This window comes from Aspergillus brunneoviolaceus (genome assembly GCF_003184695.1).
Source record: "Aspergillus brunneoviolaceus CBS 621.78 unplaced genomic scaffold BO95scaffold_79, whole genome shotgun sequence".
NCBI classification, from domain to species: Eukaryota; Fungi; Ascomycota; class Eurotiomycetes; order Eurotiales; family Aspergillaceae; genus Aspergillus; species Aspergillus brunneoviolaceus.
In genome coordinates, this window is record NW_020290809.1 from 31,158 (window position 1) to 58,032 (window position 26,875).

The 26,875-nt window shown below is 50.0% G+C and overlaps 9 protein-coding genes across 9 annotated transcripts; 7 read left to right on the forward strand and 2 right to left on the reverse strand.

Moving 5' to 3' along the window:
- Positions 1-542: 542 nt before the first annotated feature.
- slx4 lies at positions 543-3,133 on the forward strand (the record flags this gene model as incomplete). The annotated part of the gene is made up of 2 exons (XM_025589319.1): positions 543-1,379; positions 1,445-3,133. 2 exons carry the CDS (start codon positions 543-545, stop codon positions 3,131-3,133), a joined length of 2,526 nt encoding a protein of 841 aa, XP_025437936.1.
- Positions 3,134-4,563: 1,430 nt separating this feature from the next.
- Positions 4,564-7,397, reverse strand: BO95DRAFT_373143 (cyclic nucleotide-binding domain protein; the record flags this gene model as incomplete). Its single annotated transcript, XM_025583034.1, has 2 exons — positions 4,564-4,908; positions 4,965-7,397. 2 exons carry the CDS (start codon positions 7,395-7,397, stop codon positions 4,564-4,566), a joined length of 2,778 nt encoding a protein of 925 aa, XP_025437937.1.
- Positions 7,398-8,344: 947 nt separating this feature from the next.
- Positions 8,345-8,965, forward strand: BO95DRAFT_446959 (uncharacterized protein). Its single transcript, XM_025587514.1, has one exon. The coding sequence runs from the start codon at positions 8,557-8,559 to the stop codon at positions 8,860-8,862; it is 306 nt and encodes a 101-aa protein (XP_025437938.1). The 5' UTR covers positions 8,345-8,556; the 3' UTR covers positions 8,863-8,965.
- A 1,181-nt stretch (positions 8,966-10,146) lies between these two features.
- On the reverse strand, positions 10,147-10,812 carry BO95DRAFT_456597 (uncharacterized protein; the record flags this gene model as incomplete). Its single annotated transcript, XM_025588415.1, has 2 exons — positions 10,147-10,304; positions 10,368-10,812. The coding sequence occupies 2 exons, from the start codon at positions 10,810-10,812 to the stop codon at positions 10,147-10,149; spliced, it is 603 nt and encodes a 200-aa protein (XP_025437939.1).
- Positions 10,813-11,020: 208 nt separating this feature from the next.
- BO95DRAFT_517944 (uncharacterized protein) lies at positions 11,021-11,951 on the forward strand. The gene is made up of 2 exons (XM_025591933.1): positions 11,021-11,073; positions 11,137-11,951. Exons 1-2 carry the CDS (start codon positions 11,071-11,073, stop codon positions 11,617-11,619), a joined length of 486 nt encoding a protein of 161 aa, XP_025437940.1. The 5' UTR covers positions 11,021-11,070; the 3' UTR covers positions 11,620-11,951.
- A 530-nt stretch (positions 11,952-12,481) lies between these two features.
- BO95DRAFT_398322 (kinesin family protein) lies at positions 12,482-16,165 on the forward strand. Its single transcript, XM_025583800.1, has 2 exons — positions 12,482-12,883; positions 12,943-16,165. The coding sequence occupies exons 1-2, from the start codon at positions 12,693-12,695 to the stop codon at positions 15,776-15,778; spliced, it is 3,027 nt and encodes a 1,008-aa protein (XP_025437941.1). The 5' UTR covers positions 12,482-12,692; the 3' UTR covers positions 15,779-16,165.
- Positions 16,166-16,288: 123 nt separating this feature from the next.
- BO95DRAFT_398327 (peptide-methionine-S-sulfoxide reductase) lies at positions 16,289-17,433 on the forward strand. The gene is made up of 3 exons (XM_025583801.1): positions 16,289-16,825; positions 16,906-17,224; positions 17,302-17,433. Exons 1-3 carry the CDS (start codon positions 16,540-16,542, stop codon positions 17,333-17,335), a joined length of 639 nt encoding a protein of 212 aa, XP_025437942.1. The 5' UTR covers positions 16,289-16,539; the 3' UTR covers positions 17,336-17,433.
- Positions 17,434-18,827: 1,394 nt separating this feature from the next.
- On the forward strand, positions 18,828-20,195 carry BO95DRAFT_373177 (uncharacterized protein; the record flags this gene model as incomplete). Its single annotated transcript, XM_025583040.1, has 4 exons — positions 18,828-18,902; positions 18,959-19,084; positions 19,140-19,938; positions 20,002-20,195. The coding sequence occupies 4 exons, from the start codon at positions 18,828-18,830 to the stop codon at positions 20,193-20,195; spliced, it is 1,194 nt and encodes a 397-aa protein (XP_025437943.1).
- Positions 20,196-24,911: 4,716 nt separating this feature from the next.
- Positions 24,912-26,329, forward strand: utr2 (putative cell wall glucanase (Utr2); the record flags this gene model as incomplete). The annotated part of the gene is made up of 3 exons (XM_025583041.1): positions 24,912-25,026; positions 25,087-25,524; positions 25,578-26,329. The coding sequence occupies 3 exons, from the start codon at positions 24,912-24,914 to the stop codon at positions 26,327-26,329; spliced, it is 1,305 nt and encodes a 434-aa protein (XP_025437944.1).
- Between the last annotated feature and the right edge of the window lie 546 nt (positions 26,330-26,875).

Sequence of the window (26,875 nt, forward strand, 5' to 3'; positions counted from 1 at the left end):
GGATCATTTGAAGCGCTATTGCTCTAGCATATAAGAGACAAGGGTTTCCAGGATCTGTGCACGGGATTTAGACAGATGGTGCTCGGAGTTGCAGTGCCATGTACTATAACTAGTTCCTGCAACGCAATGAACTAGAACAGATAGCATAGAGATACCCAGTGGCCAATACATTGCTAAAACGTTTTTAAAAGTGAAAAGTATAGTCACATAAGCTATACAGACTACATAGTAAGATGGTAGGACCGGGCGAACAGATCACATGCACGCGGTTGCCCAGTCCACCGATGTCGTCATCCCGAAACGGAAATCCTTCAACTTTGCCAAGACACATGGCGGAGGTCTCGATCCTCGCCGCATCTACAACTCTTATGAATATAATAAATACATCTTGATCGGCCTAGCAACTCATGCACTATCATCACAAGCAATGCTCAAAACCGCGTTATAGTATCGAGACTTGTGAATCATATCTCAAGCAAAGTTCTACAGACAATCGTCGCCTAGATGTTCCGGAGAGATCGGACTCGTCGAGACTCGCCACCATGACCGCCACCGCGGAGGTCATTGTACTGTTGTCCTCGCCAGAGCACAGCCCAGTGAATACACCTGCGCCACCCAAGTACGATGCCCAGCAGCTCTTCGGGCTGTCACCGATCGATACCTCCACTTCCCAGCCGCCGTCTCCATCGGACCTCTTTCAGGACCCTACGCTTTCCAAATTCTTCGAGGGCGGGAAACAGTCCAGCAAACGAGCTCGGAAAACCCCAAACGCCGCTTGCAAAACTACAGATGTCGAAGGGGCAGATGTGACAGGGGCCAAAGACGGTCCACCTGAGGATAAAGTGAAACAGAGAGGGAGGCCCAAGAAGAAACCAGAGGAACGCGTGGAAGAATCAAGCCATACGGGCGAGGGTCCGTCTAAGAAGAGCTTGTCGAAAAAGCCGACGCCTAGGGAAAGGAAACCGAAGGTGCCGAAGACGACGACGAAGCGCGCGACAGCTGCAAACAAGACCATTTCGGGGAGGGTTGCGAAGGCTGGTAGCTCGTCGCAGCCAATCGAGGGACAATCCGGCAAGAAACCCGATTGTCCCTCAACCCCGCAGCTTTCTTTGGATCAGAACTCTGCGAATGATACCCGCGACTGGGAGAAGGATGGCCTGCAATTGGAACAAGCGTTAAAGAGAAGACTGGATTGGACGCCCACGGGCGGCACTATAGAACAAACTAGCGGGTTGGATATCAAATTGGATCACAACAGCAATGAAATGAAAAGCTTTGGGACTATGCTATCTGAGTTTGGGTTTGGTGGTATCTCTGCTCCTCAAGCTATGAATCGGGTTCTAGAGGAGAACGGCCCTACCAAGAGGAGGCGCATTGAAGTATGTCCCATCTGCTTGATCTCGATGATTACTCACTTTCTTCTCGATAACTAACTTCCGCACAGCTGATTGACGCTAGTGTATATCCTGGGAACAAGCCAAAAACCAATGAGAGTAGCGAAAATCACTCCACTGAAGATGAAACCTCGAGTTCAAAAGCCCCAGCCGCGAAAAAGAAAGCCACTAAGCCAAAGAAGTTCTCGACACTTACAGCGAGGGTAACTGCTCAGTATCTCACCAATGCTACGGAGGCTATGGACAATTCAGAAGGCAGTGCTTCGGCCAGTATGCCATCAGCTCTCACGTCCAAGAAATCGACAACAAAGAAAGGGAAGAATGCTAGGGCGCAAGAACCAGAGCTTGTCATACTCTCACCTGAAGCCGCCGTCCGGTCTCTGGAGGATCAAGAGCTGGTCTTTGGCACTTGCAGTCAGCTAGAACGTGAGGACTCTCCTACTATGATAAGAGAATTGCAAACAGCAATTCGGGAATCGGAGCAAAGTCTAGCCTTGGAGACAAGCATCCGTGTGAACGATGGCGCAAATGAAAGCCTACCGTTGACAATCTCACGTTTCACAGCTTCAAGAAATCTGTGGTCTGTCGCAGCCCGCGATGTTGACGGGTCGGTCTTGCCGGTTGAGGTAGTCGACTTAGTAGACGGCTCCGATACACCGAAGCCTTGTTCTGCTGTCAACAACGGAGACAGTAAGGGAAAGAAGGATAGAGATGTATCTGCAACTTCCAACGAAGCAGTCGTGCCCGATGCACAGAAACCCAGAGAAGATCTGTCTACTTCTGCCCCTGAAACCTCAGACACTCTTGACAGACAAGCAGGTGTCGGCACATCACAACCTCGAGCCCGACAGCCTAAAATGCCACATTTTAGTGGCTTCACAGATGCTCAACTATCTATACGAGTTGCCTCTTATGGATTCAAGCCCATAAAAAGCCGCCCAAAAATGATCGAGATTCTCACCAAATGTTGGGAATCCAAGCATGGTACAGCTGCTCCATGCGTACCAGGTAACCTGGCCCCCCAACCCCCTACTTCATCATCATCGGAAACGGTGATTCCCAAGACCTCAGCCAAGGGCACTCGATCGCAAAAGAATACAACCACCAAGAAAATAGACGCAAAACCAAAGCCGAAGAAATCAGATGCAATCACCGAGTCAACGATAAAACCAACAGCTGCCAGGAGCATACCCCCCAAACCTTCACAAACACCCACCAAACCCAGCCACTCATCTCTCACGAATAGTGTCACTCCAACGATTTCTTTTGCAGACGTTGAAGAGATACAAGACTCCGAAGAAGACGAGAGCATTCCCTCCCCGAGCCGCTTACAAGAGAGATATCTCCTCCACCACGCCGCACCTCAACCAAGCCTACCCACCACCACTACCGCCATTCCACCCACTTCCAGCAAGACCAAACCAGCCAAACCCTCTCAAAAGACCACGGATAGCGCAACGACGCTGAGTCTCGAGGCTCCCAGCCTCCACAATCAGATTACCCAGGCCGTCTACGCACAGCCTCGACTCCGACCCACCAGCATCAACAGACAACCCAGCTGGCACGAGAAAATCCTTATGTATGATCCCATCATCCTCGAGGACTTCACAACCTGGCTGAACACGGAGGGTCTGGGCCTTGTTAATGAGGATCGTGAAGTTGGCGCGGCGCTGGTGAAGGAATGGTGCGAGGGGAGGGGCGTTTGTTGCTGTTATCGACCGAAGGGAAGAGACGGGTGAGGTGTGACTGTCTGCCTTTGGGGATTGTATTCTATTGAATTATGGCTGCGTATCATGTTCGCATCTTCGATCTCATACATTGATCTCCTATGTTTACTGGAAAGGGCGTTTGGAGATACAAATCTGGGGTGTTCATTGGGAAAGGGAAATACCCCTATATAGGTACTTGGCATAAGGTGTTTTGAATGTGAATTCTCCTTTCGAGGATGTATAGAACTCAGCTGAGCATCTGGTTACTCTACCAGTATATCTGCAACCGCTAGCCATGGCTGTTTTCACCACTAAACCGCACTCTAGTCAAATCCATATCATGGATCCCCCCTCCCCCACGGTTATGCATATCGCAGCCTCACGCAAGCCATTACTCCAATCTAGTACAGCCCAGTTTTGCTGCCTATGTACAAACGTACTGTCAATTGATAAGCTATATACCCTTCCTGGGGGATGTTGGATGTTTTCATGACGCATTGGGAAGAGGCACCATGATGCTCCTTCCCCCCCTCCCGGGTTGGAGTCTGTTCGATGGCATTGAAATCATCTAGGTACCTAGTGTACATACATGGATGGAGTTGCTGAAGCTGGCGGGATTGAGTGAGTCCCAAAACAAACCACAGCACAGGATAAGCTGATATCACATCCGCTGGCTCGACTTAGCAATACCTGATTTCCACTGACCTTGCACATTCAGATGATCAGTTGATAGTTCGGGCCGGCCAGGACCAAAACGATCCGGATGAGGAATATAGAAATATAGCGTTGGTTGGTTTGATGGATTGAGGGACTAAGAAGATATGGCAGGAAACGGGTGGGATACAGAATTGAAAAGAGAGAAAATGGAATGGAGGAATCTAAGGTACAAAGAACGGAAACTGGCACAAATTCCTACATGCATACAAATATCAACCGGCTCAACCTGGTATGATAGACCATGCTGCCATGTGCTTCTGTGTCCAGCATCAAACTCCTTTCATGCCTGCGTTGCCGTCATAACCTGTAATATCGACCGCGAAAATAAATAAGACCCCCAAATCCCACCCAAGTAAGGACATATATTTCGCCAGAAGAGCCGACCTAGAGTTCAAATATTACTTCACAAGCCCATGCGATGCAACCAAATTCCATCACGACTTCTTGAGTCGTGAACCTGAAAGACATATGGGGAGAACCAAACTCCATGACCCAAGCGAGAGTATAATATAGAGGGGGAAGGAAATGGAGGTTAGAGATATAGCCTCTTATATAGCGGTGAGGAAACGGGCCGCAAGTGTGTCACACAGTCAATGCGGATGGCGTATCTTAGACACCAAATGCTCCGATTCTGGAATCTAAGAACCCTGACTGCTTCAACGTCGACAATTGTCTGGAAAGCCATTATCTTGTGGCGATGGACTTCCCACGCCGCGGCTTGAAGCTGCCGACGCGGCAACGGCTCACCGGAAAACTTTCCCGTTTACAGCGACGGTTTCAAAGCTGATTCGCCTTGCGTATTTGGAAGATCCTCCAGCTTCGAGCCATGGCGTGAGATTCTTGCATTGGCTGACATCGAAGGACTCTAATTTATCGCAGCCCTCTGCCACAGCCTCAACGCCAGCACCGGTGACTCGGACACAGCCACGAACTGACAGACGCTTGAGATGCAGGAGATGGAGTCCGATACTGCGCAACGAAGGGTCGGAGATAGCAGAGCCGCAAAATGACATGTTGAGGTAGGTCAGGTTGGAGCATTGTAGGGCGAGTACTTCTGTCGCAGTATCTGAAAGGGCACAGCAGAAAGACTTTGCTGGTCAGTAAGCATCTCATGCGAGGAGGGAAGGAATGCTCTTGTGCTTACCAAATCCAGTTCCTGAAGTTGTTTGGCGGCATTCGTCAGATAGACAATAGCATTGTCGGTCAAATATGTACAGTCTGCTAGACATAGCCTCCTCAGATTGGTAAATTGCGCGTTTCCCCAGTACTGAAACCCTTGATCGGTGATTGTCGTGCAGCGGGTGAGGTCCATTTCCTCGATTCTAGATGCAGCATGCGACGCAATATGATGCATCGAGCGATCGGTAACATGTTTGCAGTAGGATAAGGTCAACTTCTTGAGCTCGGGGCAGCCATACACAGTCCCGGCTGCAGTTTGCATGGTGGGTTTTAAGGATGCTTTGCCGGACTTCGCAGACTCCTCGCTGGGCTTATGTTGACCGGGTACAACCCAGCCTACAATCCGCGCCAATAGTGTGTCGCCCACCTTTCGACAGTTGCTAAGATCAACCTCTTGCAAGCCTTTTGCTTTACTTGCCATGTCAAGAATGGCCGATCCCGTTACGTCCCACACACTCTTCATCTTCCAGGCAGTAACGTTGGAACCACATACAGCAACCAGCTTGCTGAACCCCTCATCCGTGATATGGAAGCAATTGCTAATGTTGACGTAGCGAGGTCTGCTGCCGACAAACGGGCAAATGATTTTCGCCAGGACGTCATCCGTGATGCACCGATTATACACGCTCAAGTCGAGATTATGGAACAGTTCAGCGGATGTGCTCAGGAGCTCAGACCAGTGCATCGAGACAGCTCGGAGGCGTAGAAGGTCATGAAGCTCCACATACCGGAAGATCTTTGTGAGGATGTTATCCGGAAGCACACCATGGTTATCCTGGCGGGGTACACGGGTGCTTTCCTGGGACGTGGAAAGTCTAGAGGATCCAGGTAACGTGAGAAAGGATGAACTCGTGGACCGTGGCTCAGATGATGGAGTTGATGGCCGCTGTTGCTCTCCGGAGGCTTCCTCCGGGGTCATCGGGGCAACAGACCCGCGTCGACTTCGAAGGCGAACTTTATCCAAGCCGATGTTAAGAAAAGGGTCTGGATCTGATGGGCGTAAGAGAGCCTGCTCATCTACACCATTGGGTCTTGGCGTGCTATCCAACTCTGTCTCTGTCAGTGTTAGAAGCGGCATAGACTGCCTCCGAGAAGCCCTTAATTTGAAGTTATCATCGACCTCCATATGATTGCCGTAAGGCTCAGCGCCCGCATCATCTGACATCACAACATCGCCATCAGAGGCTGACTGGAGCCGCTCTTTAGCGGTTTGCTCGACTTGCTGACGGACCTTTTGGGGACATCTCTCCCAGAACTCGGCCAACACCTCACCGCTGATCATCAAACATTCTACCGCACTAATAGACCGCACAGTAGCGGTCCTTCGAGGTGCTAGCGACAGGCTTACGACCTCTCCAAAATACTGGCCTTGTTTCAGCCGTGCTTTTACCTCGAAGCCCGGGTGTTCGATAGTTTTCGGTAGGGACTGCGTTTGCTGTGCTTCTGCCCTCTCCGATAGGACCTCCACTTCGCCACGAACAATGAAGTATATCTCACGTCCCTGTGAATCCTGTTTGATAATGTCGGTGAAAGGAGGGTAGGATCGGGGTTGCGCATTGAGTCCCAGGAAGTGAAGGATATCCGGCGGCAAGCCGGCAAATAGCGGTAATTCCTTGAGAAGAAGACGGACATTGACCAGTCCATTCGCCAGCGCACTGGATGATCCGTCAGCCAATCCAGGGCTGGGGGATTTCCGCTTCTTGTTGACGGACGCCAATGACCTGCCATCCTGCTCGCTGAGACTGAGGTCTCCAGAAAACGTGTCTCTCACTCTTTTCGAGCCTCTTCTGGCCGGACTTCCGGGCTCGACCACTGGCACAGATGTTTCCTTCTTCTTTTTCTCCAAGATCATCAATCTCTCCTGTGCTTCATCCCTAATGGCCCGCTCTACATCAGGAAAGCGGGGGAGGATTTGTCTGAAATCCTCCTTGGTCAGTACGACCAGTAAGCACCTGGTGCGGGCGACGATGGTCGCCGTCCGCGGGCGATCCATCAACACGCCAATCTCACCAAAGAATGCACCTGCTTCGAGGTCGGCATACACACTCTCGCCATCGCGGGAAGTCACCGAGACCGCACCGCGGACCAACCAGTAGATAGCCTTGGCTTCGTCGCCTTCCGTCAGGATGTAGTCATTGGCTTGCTGGAGCTGGGGGCGGAGATGCTGGCCGACATCGATCAGGAACGATTCTGGGGTGGATTGAAAGAGAGGAAAGGAGCGCAATCGGTCGATGAGGTCTAGCGGCAAAGCTCGGATGTTCGACGAGGTCAATGGCGACGGACGTACAGGACGATTGGGGTTTATCACCGAGTCGAACGAATGTAGCAGGGATGCGGTTTCGGAGATAGGAGTGACGGCTTTAGTCGAACCTCCGCTGGCCCTTCCATGGCGGCGCATTGTGAAACGGTTGAGGGGGAGGTTCCAGGAAGCTTGGGAAAGATACAAAGGGGTTTTAGAAAGAAGATTTGATGGAGGAGCATATAGTTTAGTTCGGCCCCAAAGCGATCAATGAACCGATGACGTCGACGAAAAAGGGAATCACGGGGGGAGCTTTTTTTTTTCAGAGAGACATCGTTCGGGAACCAAGGTGCGGGGGAGGAGGACAAAAGATTCGGGACAGGACAATCGGCTTCGAGCCGTTCAGAGTTGACAGTGGGAAGAAGAGCGACAATTAATTCAGGTTGCAATAAGAGCAGGTCTGCAGAAGTGAAGCAAAAATGGAGTGATGGGCTAAAGTGGTAAAAAATAGTCCTGAAGAAGGACTACAGAGCATAATGGATGGATGGAGGGGAGTGGAGGGGACGGAAGAGGGGAGAAGAGGGGAGTTGAAAGGGTGGTTGAAGAAGCTGGGTTAGTTAATAGGAATAAGAATAATAACTAATAATTAGTAGGTAGTTTTAGTAGTTTAGTCTACTTAAGTTGTGAGTCGGCGGAGCAGAAGGAGCAGAAGGAGCAGCAAGAGTAGCAACAGCTTCCCACAGTAGCTACTAGTTAAGCCTAGGACTCTAAGACTAGAACTGACTCTAGGGAGACTAGACACTGCAGTTAGTCTAGCAGCAGTAGCAGTTGCAGCAGAACAGCAGCAGAGCAGCAGCAGCTTAGAGAGGCTAGTCCAACAAGCAGCAACATGAAAGCGGGGATCACCAACGTCAAATTCTTTGGTTGAGGCTCCACCGCCGCCGCAAATGGTCAGTGAGTCTGGGAGTGAGTCTGGGACCCGACGGAGAGTCTGGGACTCTAGGTCTCTTTCGTTCTGTTCTTTCTTTCAGGTTTCTCTCCGCCACTTAAGGTTCCACACTGTCGGTACAATCCCCTATCCAACCAATATCCCCTCCCCTCCCTCCCCCCAACGGAGTATGTTCAATCAAGCAAGCCATCCACCATCTTGTCGACTCCAAGCAATTTTGCCTAGAATAAGCAGGTGCGGAGTTGTGCTCATGTGGTGAAACATGTGGCCTATCTTTCTGGAACAATCGGGACTTCTTCTTATCCACTGCCGCTGCTGGCGGCAGCATAACACAATCAATCAATCATAGTTACCGGCAAGCAATCATTGATGAAGCGGAGACCATTACCCGTTTCTCTCGCCACTTCTTTTCTGTTCTCTTCTCTATCTTTGGTGTCTTATCAAGTTGGCACTTATTATAATCTCTCACAATCGAGTAGATCCGACAATTCTTTCGAATTCAGGCTGCTGCAAGTAGATCTCAAGTCGTCTCGTTATCAACGGCCACCTGCATGTAGCGATCAACCAGAGCACGACCTCTTACCCGTAGAAGCAAAGCAACACCACTTGTTTGGCTTGTTTGTTTGCCGCTTTTGTCACGGCTTGGGGACCGCTTTTGCAGGCAGCTCATCCTGATGCCATTTGGTGTATGAGCGTGAGCAGTAAGCATCAGAGCGCGGTTATTCAAAAGTTACCAGAGGCTGCATGAAGTTCACAGAGCGTAGTTTGTTTGTTGCGGGGCTGCTGGATCATTGGATTGTCACGATTCACCAATGTCCATCCCCACGCATTGTACTGAGTAAGTTACCCCTCGTAGCCAAGTCACCTGCATTGCTGAAATAACATGCCACATGACAACCTTATCCCCTGCAGCGGGAATTATGCGTCACCCTACTCCGTAGGCTGAGCAATTTCTGGTACTCACTAAGCTCTGATTCAACCCAGCGTTGATGCAGACTCACTTGGATTCAGTTCACACAAAATACGTGTATGTTCACGTGTCAGCAATGGAGCATACTGTAGCATTTAATTAAGATCTCCCTTGCTGACGCGACTGAATGGGTCAGATGATGCCGCATGCACATTGGTTCAGACACCAGTCCTAGAAAATAGTACGCAGAGGACTGGCCCTTCCTGCTTGCTGCGATGGAAAACAACATCAAGTTGCAAGGCTCAAGTATGCTTTAACTTAACTTCGAGCTGTCTATTCAGGTTTCTAATACAGAGCTGGGGGAGTGAATTTCACACGACGAATTGGCACTTTCCCTCGTAGATAGAGAATCAATGGACCAACAGGGTCATGAAGATACATAAAAACTATATGACAAGTGAAGCCGAGTGTTTAGCACTGAGTTTCAGCTATTACCGGTATCAATGCACATGGGGGCTTGCCGCCCACTCTCTCGAGGCGTGAGACCACTTCGCCCTCGTCAATGTATAATAATGGCAAGCCACGATACCAGAGACAGGAAGACCTAAGCAATTGCGATAGCATCTGTGTCATCAATGGCAGCTCCGTCAAGGAACATCATTGATGTGCAGAGTGCGCGCTTTTTGGAGAGTAGATCCAAAAGAGATTCACTGGTGCTTGTTTCCAGACAAATGCTCAATTTCACCATGCATAGTAAGGAGTGGTCGAGAATAAGTATCTGGAGACTCCATCTCCGTGCCGTAGGCTGGAAGTCTGGACGTCTGACATGATGCGGCAAATCATGGATGTATACTCCCAGATTTGACAATCCACCGCTTCTTCGTTATTCGTATTCGTAGGGTCGCGCCGTGGCACCTACCGGAGCGGGAAGTGTCCTTGCTGTGATGTGCAAGGCAGTAGGTTTGAATATGTATCCAAGGAGTCTGGGCCTGTGGCTCTGATGTAGAGCTTTCATATCGGAAAAAAGGGCTGTGTGATCTTCAATATCATCACTCGGCCTTCGATTGAGGTTTGCCCATGATAAATCTGACATAGGCGGGCGGGTTGCCCTTCAAGTATGCAAGGCCGTCTTGAAGCAGTCCGTATGTCAGGCCTAATTTCAGACCAAGTTTGGCGGTACGGGCTGCAGTGAAGACATCATGACGGGCTAGACAGATAGGGATAGATTAGCTGGCAATCTTAAGAGCGCCGAGGAGCTTCAGTAACGGACCTAAGAGGCTGTAGATGCCTGAGAATGACAAGCCTGCTACAACCGTCGACAGAAAATCCCGTTGGCCGTGTCGGGCATTGTCCACGATATCCTCAAAGACGGTGAAGACCATGGCACTACCGCCTAATCTGGATCCCATTCTGAATCCCTCTCGCATGCCTGCGACGGTAGCAACATATCTCCGAGTCTTATGGTATTGCCACCACGCCATTGAGGTCAAAGGCTGTCGATGAGCGTTCTCCGCGCGGAAACGATAGGCCGACGTGGTGTTGCCTTTGGAGAATCCGAGACACAAGCCTACGCCAAAGGCAGTAGCACCTGTAGCCATCATGCGCCTTCCAATACTTACTCCTAGTCGTTGATATGGATCAACACTAAGGAGCTCCTCCTTCATGGTAGCGTAGGACAAAGACTCGGGCGCGTCTGATGGTTGCTGGACATCCATGCTGAATGGTAGATAAAAGTGACCCGTTGGATTCAAACTGATTGCGAACCAAGTCAACGATAGATAGGGCCTGGCAAATGCTGTCGGTTCGGTGTGCAATTGGCTGTGAGAGAGTGTCACTTTCTCTGAACGTGAGTTTTGACGTGCGGTGGACGTGCCGGACTCGACTTTTGGCGGCTCGCCGAGCTCCGAACTCCAAAGGCTCCGCGGTCCCGCCAAAGCTCAGCCATCAGCTTCACAAGCACTAAATCGCACACCATGGTAGGTACCGCCTCGCGCTGATCATCAAACAAAGTCAAACTAAACTGATCAATTTATTTACAGCCTCAGCCCGATCCTCTCAGCTGGACTTTGTTGTTCAAAAAGCACAGAACGACCGTGCTTCTGATGCTTCCTGCATCCGAAACGGTCGCCGCAACCAAAAATGCATTGCTTCGGGCCCTTCAAGCTCGGGGCCTGAGAGATATAAATGGAGATGTCGTTCCAGTGGACGCTTCCGAAATTGAGCTTGGTATTCCGGTAGACAAGAATGACTTGGAAAAAGGCTGGACGAAGCTTGAGGTTGACGTCGCCGACTTCGATGTTGCCGCCGCACCCAAACGAGGAGCCGGGAAGAAGGCAGCCGGTTCGCTCACCTTACTAGCTGCCGATATCAAGAATGGACAATCCATCGCATTCAGGTTCCGGAAGCCTACGACCGACGATTCTGAGAAGAACGATGAGTTGGCTGAGCTAGATCCGGAAGATCCAGGATGGGATGTTGTCCTCCCTAGCTTCGAAGACGAAGAAGATGATGTCCAGAACTGAGTGCTACCTTCAGCCGAAAATAATGAAATGAATGACATCAAACCCGTCTGTTGGCTGCAACTGAGATCCAGTATACCACACAGGTTGACGGAGGTTGCTACCCGGACAAGTGAGCCATGACCAGAATAAAATGTCGACAGTCTCATGATATTAGCTCTTATGCAATCTCTGGTCAACAGCAGTACGCTTGCGTTTGCATCTTCTCTCTGTAAGAGCGCGATACGATGAGCTATCTACACCCTTGAGTTACCCTGGCGCATGGCTCATATCGGTCTATAGCAGGCGGCTTTAATAAGCTTCCCTGAATATCACTTTAATAAGATCCTTAGTGTACAACCACATGCTTCTTTTCTAACTCATTCCCTGATTGTAGTACGCGTCACTTCATCCCATGTTGGTGAGGACTTTTCCACATATTGGCAAATTCTTCCTACGACCTTGGGACTATACACCTGCCCGTCAGATGGCCCCTACATTTTGGCTGATGGGGCTATAAGATTCAAGACCTCGCTTTGGTCTGGAACTGCTATCAGATTATAGCGCAGATCCATAGTAAACTGTAGACGAGGAGTCCGACATAATAATCTCAACTGATCATGTAGATATCCGTCTCTAGCCGTTTGCATTGAAGGTGGAGAAGATGGATCGAAGGTGCGTGGTGATAGTCACAAGCTGGACGTGCTCTTTCAATGGCTGTCGGCCGGGATATGTGAGGCGGTGTGAAAGCACCGCAGGGGCACGATAAGCCTACTTTATCCACACGTCGCCCGGTTGCTAGGAGCAACAAGGCGGTGGAAAACACGTCAATGTCAACAGATTGGCTGAAGGTCGAACTAGTGCCAGCGTTGCTCAACAGGGGAGACTTTCTGGAGCCGTCTTGATTAATAGGTCCACAATCAACATTCCTCACTTCCACGTTCTGTGCACCTAATTTTTCCATCTCTTCGTTGTTCTTTCTTCGTCTGCCTTGTTGACGGTACAGGGCGTCGCTCCCCTGGATAGCCGACCTCCGCGTTGAATTACCTAGAGGGACGTGACGCCTCTGCGGTGATAGTTGATTGCACTATTACAATATGACCGACGCTTCTTCCATCACTGTCGCGGTCCGGGTAAGGCCGTTCACAATTAGAGAAGCAGCACAGCTCTCAAAATGTGAAGACGGCCCATTGTTCCTTGGTGACGGGTCACTGGCGGCAGCGCCGACACCCAAGCTCAACCAGAAGGGTCTCCGATCTATCATCAAGGTCATTGACGATCGATGCCTGTGAGTAGCACAGCATGCGTGGCCAGTGTGCATGGCTTGACTGATCTCTGTTCTACTAGTGTTTTCGATCCCCCGGAAGACAACCCTGTCCAAAAGTTTTCGAAAAGCGTCGTACCAAACGGAAAACGCGTCAAGGACCAGACCTTCGCTTTCGATCGAATTTTTGACCAGAATGCCTCTCAGGGCGAGGTATATGAATCAACAACGCGGGGCCTTCTCGACAGCGTACTAGATGGGTACAATGCTACTGTGTTTGCTTATGGTGCTACGGGCTGTGGAAAGACTCATACAATCACTGGAACCGCCCAGCAACCGGGTATCATCTTCATGACGATGCAGGAGCTCTTTGAGCGTATCGATGAACGATCAGACGAAAAAGCAACCGAGATCTCGCTCTCCTATCTCGAAATCTACAACGAGACAATTCGTGATTTGCTGGTGCCTGGAGGTAGTAAAGGAGGTCTGATGCTTCGGGAGGATTCCAACCATTCTGTTTCGGTGGCTGGCTTGTCGAGCCATCATCCGCAAAATGTCCAGCAAGTGATGGATATGATCATGAGGGGCAACGAATGCCGCACCATGTCGCCTACGGAGGCCAACGCTACCTCTTCGCGCTCGCATGCGGTCCTTCAGATCAATATTGCACAAAAGGATCGGAATGCAGATGTGAACGAGCCCCATACAATGGCCACATTGAGCATCATTGATCTTGCAGGAAGCGAGCGTGCCAGTGCTACAAAGAACAGAGGAGAACGACTCTTCGAAGGTGCAAATATCAACAAATCCCTTCTTGCCCTCGGAAGCTGCATCAACGCGCTTTGCGATCCCCGAAAGCGAAACCATATCCCTTATCGAAACTCGAAACTTACCCGGCTTTTGAAATTTGCGCTGGGCGGCAATTGCAAGACGGTTATGATCGTCTGCGTTAGCCCATCAAGCCAACATTTCGATGAGACCCAGAATACGTTACGCTATGCGAATAGAGCGAAGAACATCCAAACGAAAGTTACGCGAAATGTCTTCAATGTTAACCGCCACGTCAAGGACTTCCTGGTGAAGATCGATGAACAGATGGCGTTGATTAATGAATTGAAGGCCCAGCAAAAGAACTATGAGAAGGTTGCGTTCGGCAAATTCAGGAAGCAAACCGAGAAGAAGGACGCTGTCATGCGAGAAGGAATCGCTCGTATCCGCAGCGCTTACGAACACTCACTGCCAGAAAGGCAGGAAAGGACTAGCAACATGATCAAATTGAGACATATCAGCCGCCGGATCGGACTACTCTCATCTTGGATCGCCGCATTCGATCACGTTTGTGCATCCTCCGAGTCTGAACAACCACTATCCAATCTCAGAGCCATTCGCAAAACAGCACAAGGAATCCTTCTCGAATTGGAGAGTAGCAGGCAACACTATCATCAACGGTTGGCAAAGTCCACGTGGGACCGCAGCTTGGTTAGTGCTGTCGAGCATGCTATTCGTCAGCTCCAAGAATTCAATTTCAATGACAGCAGCGACATCGACAATATCCATCGCGAAGCGGAATTATTGCGAGCAAATACGGAGCGCGAGGCTCTCTCCGCGGTTGCTGAACAAGATAAAGCTGGGGACGCAGCCGCCGTGCAAACGCTGCTTCAGGCTCAATTCGAAACGATCTCTGAGATTGAGAATATCATGGAGATGAGTGAAGAAGAGGCTGTCGAAACAGGCAGAAAGATTCTTGCCAGAATGCTTGGTTCCTGCTCTACTGTGACATCTAGCCTGGTCAAGCCTGATGGTAGTGTTCCGTCTCTCTTACCAGCCAGTCCCATTAAGACTATGAGCTCTCCCAAGCAAAAGAAGAGGGTTAGTTTAGCCGCTGCACCGCCCATCGGTCGACTCTCATATACACCTGTGGTCTTGACCCCAGCAGCACCGCCTTCTCCTACCAAAGGTTCTCCTAGACGCCGCAAGCTGAACGTGGGAAGGAAGAGCGTCAGCTTTTCGCCCAAGAAAGCCCAGCCAAAGCCGATCATCAAGAGAAGTGTGCGGTGGAGGGATGACGAAGAAGATGGTGCATTGACGGAAGTCCAGAAGACCCCTCAAAAGCCGGGTTTAGCACCAGTACCAGAAGCCAGCCCTGGCGAACCCCCATTGCCTCGGGCATCTCCTATCCCGCGCGGAATTCCAGTGCCCACCCGCAACTTCAGTCCGTCAAGCGCCTCGTCCCCAATCTCAGCTGTACCAGAACCGACGTTGAATATCCAGAAGAACAACAGCCGCTTCAAAACTGGGTTCCTGTCGAAAAAGCCCGGTAGTTCGCCGATGGGACCACCTCCCACGTCCACACTTCCCCTGTCCGACAACGAAGCCTCGCCCCTCCGAGACATTGAGAACAGCAGCTTTTTGAACCGTTCAGTCGAGCGCCCCTCAAGAATTGCCGTTCGCACACCGAGTGGAAGCTACTCCGGCAGCCCTGCATCAGACACTAAGAGTGCAACAAGCTGGAAGGCAAGCAAAGATGACGCTATTAAGATAACGTCTGCAATGAGGCGCATCTCCGGAGGCTCGTTCGGAATCGGACCCTCGGCTAACGCACTCCGCGTTCACCGTCGCCGAAGCCCAACAGCTGTAACCTACGGCAGTTCTCCCACGGAGAATACCATGTTTACAGCTTCGCAGGCACGACGCATGGTTAAGAGCGAGAAAGAGGAGACCAAACCTCGTGTCTTGAGTCCTCGTGCTCTGCCGATCATGAAGAACACACAACGCCGTAGCACATTGGGTGGAGACATTCGCCCGCGGGATATCAGCCTTACCAGTCGTGATGCCATAAGGCTCAGCATGGTGGCAGCCCCTTCCTTGAAGAGACCTCCTGAACATCTCTACCCCAGCAATGGCTTTGGTATGAGGTAGATGAATTGCATATGAAATTGTTTGGTGCCATTGCATTGGTGATTTGGGTTGCTGGTACGGTGTTTGGGAATAGATACCATTTGCTTTCTTCCATCCTTGAAATTAAGACCGCGCAATCCGAGATTCGGTACAAACCTTATACTATACTTCTTCTCAGCTTGAAGGGGCTTGAGTTCCATCCAGGGCTTGGACAGACATCGTCGGCCATCTTCTTCCTTCATTGTTGATGGTTACATGCTTTTGTTTTCTTTTCCCGTGAGTGGCATATTGCTCGGGATATGTACAATAACAGCTTGCTGCAAGGTTTTCGTGGCCAATGCGCGTCTACAGGAGGCCATCTATCCAGCCCACTGCTGAAAAAGATGATAATAATACCTTCATCAAGAGCAAAATTTGTACTATAGACAGGTGAGAGATGATTTAATGGTACCCATGTGGCCACCAATCTTATGTCATGCGCGGAATGACGCCACCAGAATTGGAGTATGACAAATTCACAGTGGCGGGCGAGTTCCCGAGACCCCAAAGCGCGAGAGAGATGAGGTACTCAGCTGGACTTTGCATTGTACAATTAAAACAACCCAAACTCTTATTCCATTGCAACTGTGTTCAAATTCTCTTCGCTACCTGCCTGACCTCGCTAATTGACTAAAAAAGAAAACCGATCTCGGATCTGGAGAAGGGATTTGTCAGGTGCCCCTCTCCGACGGAAACCAAAACCTCAGGTGGAGCAAGAAGCGCAATCGCATAAATAATTATTGATGGCCTTTGCGGCGCCCGCTTTTGGCTCGACTTTTTTCTCTCGAATTGCCCGTCAATTCTCGACCAGCTCACCTTTCCTGGCCTTAACCACCCCGTCCACCTCGCGCAACATGTCGACCAACACGCAGACCGCCACGGTAGCCGCCGGATGTTTCTGGGGTGTGGAGCACCTCTTCCGCAAGCACTTTGGCAATGGAAAAGGTGTCTTGGAAGCCAAGGTCGGCTACTCCGGTGGACACAGCGCGAACCCTTCTTATCGTGCTGTGTGCACGGGGGAGACTGGTCGTAAGTGCATTCGCGAGCTGAGCGGCTATTTGAGTCGCACGGAAACTGACGTTTTGACCTCTCGTGTGGTTACTTTGCAGACGCCGAGGCATTGCAGATGACGTTCGATCCCTCGATTGTCAGCTACCGCTCCCTTCTAGAATTCTTCTACCGCATGCACGACCCCACCACTCTAAACCGTCAGGGCGGCGACATTGGCACGCAGTACCGCAGCGTGATCTTCACGCATGGCGAGGAACAGGATCAGATTGCTCGTGAGGTTACGGAGAAGGTCTCCCAGGAATGGTACAAGCAGCCGGTCACGACCGCAATCGTGGGCGCGGGCCAGTGGTGGGATGCGGAGGACTACCACCAGCTGTACTTGACCAAGAACCCCGATGGTTATGAATGCCCTGCTCAGTATGTGGAACTCTTCCTCCTTTGCGCCCCGAGAGTACTTTGGCTAATCGGTCGTTCTCCTTTGTTTGTTTGGCTAGCTTCGTGAGGTCTTTCCCTCCGCTTTCTGCTTGACTCGCGTGTAAGATTTGAGATATGAGATATGTTGCCATGCCTAGTAGTATGAGAGATAAATAGTGTCAGTTAAGCTGCGCTCAATTGAGAAAGGGACCTGTGGTTCGTTTTGTCTTGCTTTTGCTTTGGGAAAGAGAGACCCGTGCCTAGCTGCGATCCGTAGCCTTAACTCATGCTGCTAATGTCCCCGTTGAGACGGACTGCGTGGTCAGCTACGCAGCTTGCCAATGATGGTGGGGTGTCGGAAGATGCTCGTGATGCTCAGTGAGCCCCGTAGAGAGAAGCTTTGATCTGGGTTGTCTGTACCTAGTACACTGATCTCAATGCCAGTGAGTGCGTTTTCAGCATGTCTCCAGCTTCGAATACGTATGTCCTGTCCTGGCAAGGCAGTTATGCTGTAACACAGGCCGGCTCCTTTCCTTCCTGAGAGGAGAAGGGCTTGCTTTAGCAATATACCCTTCAAGCTGGAGCACCTTCACTTGTTCATGCGAGTTGTCTTCGTCTACCAGCTATATGGTCCAAAGCTGCGCTCACAGTTTCTATGTGAACCCGAAAGGCGTGCTGGAATAGAGGAATATCAGGTTGTCCGGTTCAATATTCGAACAAGGCAAGTCTGATCAGAAGAGTCTCCGATATACCTAAGAAGTCAAGCTGTAAAGGGTCCACGAGAGTCCATAGAGCTGCGCTGTAGGAATCAGTGAATAGTCCGGAATCTTCCTCTGGTTGTGAAGTATTCACTGTGCGCGTACTCCCTCCATATATCAAGAGCCAGCCTGTTTCCCTCCCTCTCCCCCTCTCCCTTTCCTCTCACTTCCCTCTTTCACTTCCTTCTCTTCCCCTCTTCTTCTTCTCTTTCATCCTCTGCCTCCTCTTAATCTCTCTCTCTTCATCTCCCTCTTTCTCTCTTCCTTCCCCACCTCGCCCTCACCACCCCTTCCTCTTCCTCCTGTTTTGAATATCTTCCTCATATCTAAAATCCCCAGTTCCTGCATCGTCCTCAGCGACGTGTTCGCTTTCTGTTTGTTATCTTTCCTGATAAAGTACACCTGCCCAGACTGTCAGCTTCTCTAGACGGCAGCCAGTGTACATAACACCAGTTCCCCGACACCCACATTCCGGTCAAGTCCTCTTGTGTGGGTGTCCTGGACTCACTCCGATCTGGAGCTTGGATTGGACTCATCGTCCAGCTTTGCCTTTGGTTCTTCGGCTTCTTATCTCTATACGTCGACGTCTTCGTCGTTCTGAATACCCTCGGGAAATACTCTCGTATCTCTTATCTGAGGGTTTGACAATCTGAGACCACTTGAGTAAAGTCTCAAGCCGACTTCCCAAGGTATGTCATATCAACTTCGCGCGACTGACGCGCACTGCCGCCGATATAAGTTAACAAGCATGGACTTCGACGTTAGGATATTTCTCCTGCTCATATACTCCTATTGCCCGCATCTGTTACCTTTAGCAACGTGGACACTTGTGCTGTACTTCAGACAATATGTCATACACTGTCAAAACAGTTGATGCTGCGATGGCCGAGGCCCTTAGACATCTGACCCAGATTTCTGCCTATGTGTGTGCATCGATGTTGAAATGCTTGTTGGTGAAGTAAATCACTAACCTCATCAGTTCCGTGATCGCCAAAACAACGCTGATGTCGCCAACGATATCGGGAGATTGAGCACCATGATCGTCATCAGATTCTCTGAGGGCATCATGAATGTCCCAGCCTCGGATTTCCTCCTGGAACCGCAGGTAAGAAGGCTCACTGCCACTGAAGCTATAGCTGCAACAATGCTAATTGGAGTAGGTCGATGATAACAATCAGATCGCCGTCGAGGATCAAGCTCTTGAAAACTCCTCTCAGCCTACAGTGGCCCCCTCTTCTCTGAGCGAGGCTCAACGGGAGATTCAACGCAGCCTTGTCTTGCAGCAGGCACCGATGCGTGACAGACAGCTTCTGCCGAATGGCAATTGGGCTCGCGTTGTTGGCACGATGCCCGAGTCTTCCACTCAGGCCCAGGCCCAGGCCCAGGCCCAGGAGCTAGTGCAGTATATGTCACCCGCGTCCTTGACTTCGAGTTCTCTATCTAGACAGAGCCATAATAGTGAAGAAGAGGCCGAATGCCGTGAGTTGGCCAATGCTGCACTCAGTCTCACTCCGCACATTATGCAAAACCCAACTGAGGCCAAGGCTGGAGTAATCCGCATCTATGGCAAGACTGCCAGAGAGCACATTTCCTTTATTACCACTCGCATCCACGAGGGTGCGCTGCAGGAGATTCGCGTCGAGGCTGACGATAGAACTCGCGTGACTTTTCAGCTTGCAAGCGCGGCCGTCGAGTTCCTGAAGTCCAACCGCGAGATGCAACAGCTGCTGGGCTATGGTCGCTTCGGCACCGGTTATCACGTCGAGTTGGCGGAGATTGTGGACTGGAATGATGACCTCCGCCGCATGAACCAGCCGATCCGAGAGCGTCGCCGCCTCTCTTTCGCCAGAAAGAGACTTTTTGCGGAAGGCATGACTCCTGACAAGTGGAAGCATGATATTCGCCAGCTCGCGGGTCCTGGCGCTATCGACTTTCTTTGGGTTTTCAATTCTGGTAATGGTAAGTGAGCGACTGTACACGTTGCCCTTCACTTCATGGCCTCACCCGCTGACTGGCCTGTAGCAACTGCTGTTTTCAACAGCACCATTGTCGCTCGCCGCGTGCTAGAGACATTCGAGAATTGGAAAAACGGCCGCAACGTTTACAGTGGTGTCTCTGTGACCTACTCCTCTGATCCCTGTGAGAAGGAGCTCGCCTTAGTTCGCGAGAGTCGTGCCAACATGGGCAGAGGCTATGTGAAGCGGGTCATCCGCTGATTGAGTATGTCCTTCATCTGGGTAAAATTATCCCATCAAGGTGATGATTGAACCTGAGGACAAAAGACATTATCTGATCGATCTGGATTTACAACATGCAACTGGTGCGAGAATCTTAGGATTAAAGGAGAAAAAGTCAGAAAAAAAACTTGAGAAGTGAGAAGAAAAAAGAAAAAAGAAAAAGAAAAGAAACAGACTTACAGTGCAGAACAGGGATCTGAACCGTTTGCTAGTCGAAAGTCTTGTACGGAATGTTTGTCCGGATGCTGGAACAACGTGGCCGCCTGGTGCGCGCACGCATGATCCGGTCCGGGTTGCAATCCCAGGATGTCGACAGGCGCACGAGCAGTGGTGGGGATATTCCTTTTTTCTTACAGGGATATCAGATCACTGCATGTTCGGATCCTTGTTTCTGGACGTGTTTCTTATGCTAAATTGTCTTTTACTTACATTTACATCTACCATAGTAAAATATCCCTCTATGGATATTGTTACTTGAAAGGTACGAAGCATAATGTAGCGAAACTTGGCTCTCAAGGTCTGTCATCGTAGGCAACTAGGCAAGTACCCGTAGATAGAAGCAGTGATTTCGCTCGCGAGTACTCTGCAGTCGCGAACGAAGTTGTGGTATCAAGTAGACATAGGCAATCAAGTCATTGCTGCTGAACATTCGCGGACGTACTTACCACAACAAACGCCTTGTCCCGATACTGTACGCATGCGCCCGTGCGAAGTAGGTTTACAGAGTACTGGAAAATGAGGTAAACATCGCCCAGAAATCCAAATCCTTTAGAGTTCCTGTAGAGTTCCTATAACAAAGATTCTTTTTCATCAGCCTGTCTCGTTCAACCCACCTAATCCAACCTTTCTTGAGCTTCTGAACCTGGAGTAGTGGTTGGTAAGTTACTGATGTAGTATAGATCAACGGAATGGCAGTAACTAAGCGGAAGGCTTCTCTCTTGGTTTGGTGGGGAAAGAATTGGGAAAGCACGGATCGACATTACCCGATAATCCCTATCCTCCCCTTTTATGCATTCATATCGGCAGATCCCCTTGCTTCCCTTGCTCATCATCAGCATCAACAAGAAGAAGAACAACACGATTGTTCAGCGGCGGGTTGGCTGGGTAATCTTGTGCTGTCGAGGTGTATGTACACCGGTGGTGCAGGTTGTAGAGATGTTAAACCCCGTCTGAATTTGGGAGTAGAGGTTGGTGGTGTGGTGTATAGAGCTTACAGTCTATGTAACCTATACTGCGTAACTTACAGAGTATTAAGTAGAATGATACAATGCGAGTTTGTTTTCCTCCCAGCCGGTCTTGTTATACCTTTCTTTCTGGATAGAGAATGGGATGTTTCCAACAGTTTGTGTGCAACTGCGGAGTACAGTACAGTACGTACCTACATAGAAGAGACAATCGATGATGGGTTCAGTCCTTTCTCACTTTGCAATATCATCGCGTGAGGGCTAACTTTTGGGCAAGATTGAAGTGCAAGAAATGCAGGAGTTATATAATATACTAGGTATATTGATTCATAGGCCAAGGATATTCAGTACTATCCAGGTACTGTTTAGTGTTCCCCTGAACTACTCCGTTCAACTAACTACCGGTTAACAATTAGGTAGTATTGGAGCTTTATTCGTATTTTTGTTTTCTATGGTACTCCGCCGAGAGTTCGCCAAGGAAGCAAGAGAGAGACATGAACCCACCCTTTTTTTCTGACCCCTGCAGTTTAGTGCATCTAATCTGCAAAGCATTTTACTGAGTCAAAAAAAGGGGGGGAGTTTGGGGCTTGTGATTGGTAGCTTGGGGGTTGGCGGTTTTGGCGAATAAGGTTCGGTAGATGGATGCAGTGGTTGGTTACTGAATAAGGTACCTACTACCTACAGCCTGGAGTGTGGTAACTGCAGAAGACTGGTCTTATTATAATACTGTTCATGGATGTTCGACTGTTTCTTTCGAGAAGGATTCTACATCCAACATCCGACATATGATTTTGATAAGTGATATGTGGACGGTAGACGGTAGACGGGGGGGTTTTTTTTTGGCGAAATTGATTGGTGATTAATTGCTTTGGCTTAGGGTGGGTTTCGGATTGATTGGGGATCGAATAATGAACGGCGGGGACTGATAAAGAAAAAAAAAAAAGGGTTGGATGTTTGTGAGATGGAACGATGCGGTTATTGCTGGGGTTGCTTCAAATGTTTGGGGGCTCAAGTCTTTCTTTCTTTATGCAACGCTCATTGATTATACATAGTACTGTACTTTAGCAATTAGAATGGAATTCTTCCTTATGTTCTACCCTTCGTGATCGCGAGAATCGTTCGTCTGTGAGTCTTGCAGGACACATTCCATGGCTGACGGGGCGACGGACGAGAGATCCTAAAAATAATCCCTATCGAATAATACAAAGAACCCAAGAACCCAAGAACCGTGAAAAAGACCGGAAAGAAGTTGTGGCTTACCCAAACTAGCTAAAACTGAGTAATCTTGTCTGCCTACCGTTACCCATGGTCTATCGGTAAGAGAGCGGAAGTAGAATCCACTTAAATGGCATCTTGACTTAGAATAATAATCGACCCGGAGTGACGAAGAATCGATGTTGTTTACTAGTGGTTCTGGTCCGTGAGGAAGAAAACAAAACACAAGACTAGGTGTGTTGTGGTTGCTTTCCCTCTTTCTTCCCCCTTACTAGAGATAAGGGACGGGCGGAGCAAGCGGCAAGGTTGTCGATCGGGGGGAAGGGACAGACGGGGTCCAAGGGACCCGAAGTAGTGACTGAGGTAATCGGAATGTGCGCGTGGAGCAGACAATGTGAGGGTGAGTGTTCAACAGCACCCGTGGGCGTCAACCTCACGCAACCGGTCAGTTTGTTTCCGATGGAGCGGCGACACGGACCGAACGCCATTCGAGATCTGGACTTTCTGGTTTAGAGTGTGGTTGTATAGCGAGGGCATGATATGATGTCAGTTTAGCTTCAAACCTAACTGTTCGCGACAAACCCCCTGCCCTGAGTGTTGTCGCTTATCTGGCAGTGCTTCAGATGTCAGGTGAGCATGGGGGCAAAGGGGGGACAGAGAAGAACGAGTAGGTGGGTTAGTCCGCGAGCAGGGCTCACGGCGCGTGGGTACCTGAACTGTGAGCGACAGGCAGCTCCATCGAGTCTAAGACATTACTTTGTGGGCGTTCAGACCATTGATTGATCGGGCTTGAACCAGGATCGGAGGTTCTCCAATTTGGTTCATTTCGGCTGAATAGGGTCGACAACGAAGGCATTTAGTTCAATTTAGGTTTGAGAGTGGCGCAAGTTGACAGTTCTCAGATGGGTAGCCCACACGCAGGAAAGAGGGAGTGCTACTAGACAAGGTAGGATCAAGCGACTTGGTGGCATCTTGAGGCAAATACAATAATGTAATAATAATGAGCCAGTCAACGGTCAGTCAGTAGTCTAAGCGGCGGAGATAAGAGAGTCAAAAGCAGCGAGGGAGTGGGGAGGGGACAAGGACCCCCGAAAGGGACTAGTAGTGGAGAATCATGGATTATCCCTCGGAGGCCGAGGGGAAAGAGAGCGCTGAGCCGAGCGAAAGAGGGTCCTAGGGAAATTCAGGGAAAATTACAATTCAGGGCCTAAGGCAATTACTTGCATGCTTACTTCCTTCCTTATTACTTACTGCATTCGCCCCTCGTGGCCCAGTCAACCATTTGAGGGTCAACAACCTGGCATACCACGCTTTGAATGGTTTCATGCTGCCGTCACCATCTCTTCGGAGGATTCATTCAGTCATCCATTCTTCAAAGACGATCAGGGGAGTAACCCAGGGTGATCATTACGTATTCTGCGATAGCAATCTTTGAACTTCTCTGTAGAGGGTGTCTCTGTAGAGGATGTACTGTACTAACTGACTACTGAGGAGTTTACCAAGGTTACTTAGCCACTAGCTCGGCAACTAGCGTGGCCATGCAGTGTGTTGACTAACGCATCCAGCAAAGTACGGAGTAATTAGCCTAGGTTTGTCCATTCATCCATATACACACCACTGCAGTACTTCCTTCCTTCCTCCTTCCTATATATGATCTCTCCCTCCCTCTTTCCCCCATTCGGAGAGGTAAGCCTCGTGGTACAATTCGTTCGGTCTTCGCGATTTCTCTTCGCCTTTTGACTTCCTCCTGTTCCTCTTCTCTCTTTCTTTCTCTCTTCTCTCTTTTCTCTCTTTCGCTTTCTCTCTCCCTCCGTCTACTCATTCACTCGCTTTCAACAACTAATACTACAACGACTAACTACTACCACTATCACTCACATCCTGACCCTTTCTATCTACTATCCCACTAGTGGCAGCTCACTCCCGAATCGTCCCGTGATCCCTCATTTATTGGCGCATTCGTTGGTTGGTCTTGGTTCAAAACCGGTCGTTAATAATATACTGTATTCTTAAAAGGGAACTGTGGGGATTTTGGGTAAGTTCCTTCTTGCTTTCCGTGGCTCAGGAACCCGCTCTGCATCAGACGATCCATGAATGAATGATAAGACATGTGGTTCCCGTCCCGGGCACAACAGTTTGGCTAATATATTGCCTGGCCCTCCGCGCTCCCCCAGATCTGCAGTGATTCTCGATTCCAATTCTTCTTCCACTCTCTGTCTTCGATTTCCACCCTCCCCTCCTACTCGTTCGCCGCCTTTTGGTCTCGCCAAGCTAGGACTCGTTGACAACCGCCAATATGCACATCGTATCCTCCCTATTTTTGGCCTCTTTGGCCGCCACATCCGCCTTGGCTTCCGCTCCCACATGCAGCACCAGCTCGCAATGTCCTGAGGAGTACCCCTGCTGTTCGCGTTAGTGATCCTGATCAATCCCTGGCCATCACAAGTGTCGTTGCTGACCGTCTTCATCAGAGTACGGTGAATGTGGTACCGGCGCTTACTGTCTGGGTGGATGCGATCCACTTTCGTCTTACTCCCTCGACTCCTGCGTTTCCGAGCCCGTGTGTCAGAGTAGGACCTACACGTGGGAGAACCTGGACAACTCCGCCTTGAACACCAAGTACCTCGGAAATTCTTCCGAGACCGACTGGGTCTACAGCGGTTACCCTAAGATCGAGGACGGGAATCTTCTATTGACAATGCCCAAGAACACCGTGGGCAGTCTGTTCGCCAACAACCACTACGTCTGGTATGGAAAGATTTCTGGCAAGGTCAAGAGCAGCCGGGGTAAAGGTGTTGTCACCGCCTTCATCCTGCTGTCTGATGTCAAGGACGAGATCGACTTCGAGTTTGTCGGTTCCGACCTCGCTAACGTCCAGACCAACTACTACTGGCAGGGTGTTTTGGATTGTAAGTTGACCCCTGTGGCCCACACGAGTCCGCTGCTGACATTCGATCTCTAGACAACAACGGAGGAAAGTCCGCTGTTAACGGCAGTGATACTTTCGACGATTGGCATGACTACGAGATTGATTGGACCGAAGATGCTATCACCTGGTCTGTGGACGGTCAGGTCACTCGCACCCTGACCAAGGAGTCCACCTACAATGCAACTTCCAAGACCTACAAATACCCTCAAACACCTTCCCGAATGCAGCTGTCATTGTGGCCTGCAGGCCAAGCCAGCAATGCGGAGGGAACAATCCAGTGGGCTGGCGGTGAGATCGACTGGGACAGCGAGGATATCAAGGACAAGGGATACTACTACGCCACCTTCGGAGACATCACGGTTGAGTGCTACGATGCCCCGAACGGCACGGTCTCGAAAGGCGACAAGTCTTACGCCTTTGTCAATGAGGAAGGACTCGAGAGCTCGGTTGTGATTACCGACAACAGTACCGTTCTTGCCTCTTTTGGCGCTACGGGCCTGGATATGGATCTCGGTAGCAGCAGCACTACCAACACCACGGGCGACAACAGCACGGTCCCCGAAAACCGTGGAGGCTCGGGCAATGAGCCCGGAGCCACGAGCTCAAGCACCGGCACCGGCACCGGCACTGGCACCAGCAGTGGTAGCTCAAGCGATTCGACGGGTTTCAGCCAGGGTACCTCAACCGACACTAGCTCCAACGGCGTCGCCTCTCAAAATGAGCGTGTTCTGAGAGGCTCGTTCTTTGCCGCATTGGTGGCAATTGTCGTTTCGGTCACTCTATAAATAGAGTCAACAACCTCCGTTTTCCCCTTCTTGGACATTCTTATTCATATATTTGCTTGACTCTTACCTGGCTCGAAATACCGTCACTCCTTTTACGACTTCAGCGTACCATTCTTACCTCTTGATGTTTTATACCTGGCGCACTATTCGCCCTTGTCTGTTCTTGACCCCCTTACTCCTATTACTCTTTCCCAGTGGATGTCTTGACGTTTTTTAATGATCGCGCATCGGAGGTTGCGTCCCTGTTTTGACGTCATGAAAATGGCTTTTTGAAGACCTTTACTTAATACCCTGTTTTGTTTCCGTATTGGCGTGGGCATGCCGGTTAGATGCTTATGATGTGCTGTGCCGTAGATAAGTACCTTCAGGTCAATAAGTCACACCCTTTTTTAGCGGATTATCTGCAAATAAATGCACCAGTTAGATTTCAAGACGTCGGGTTGCTTCGTTTATTAGTTCATATAAGTGACTTTTTTAATCTCTGTGCGTTCTACACAGCCTACCCAAGGGACGATGCTCTACAAAAGGAAGTTATGATGTGGGGGA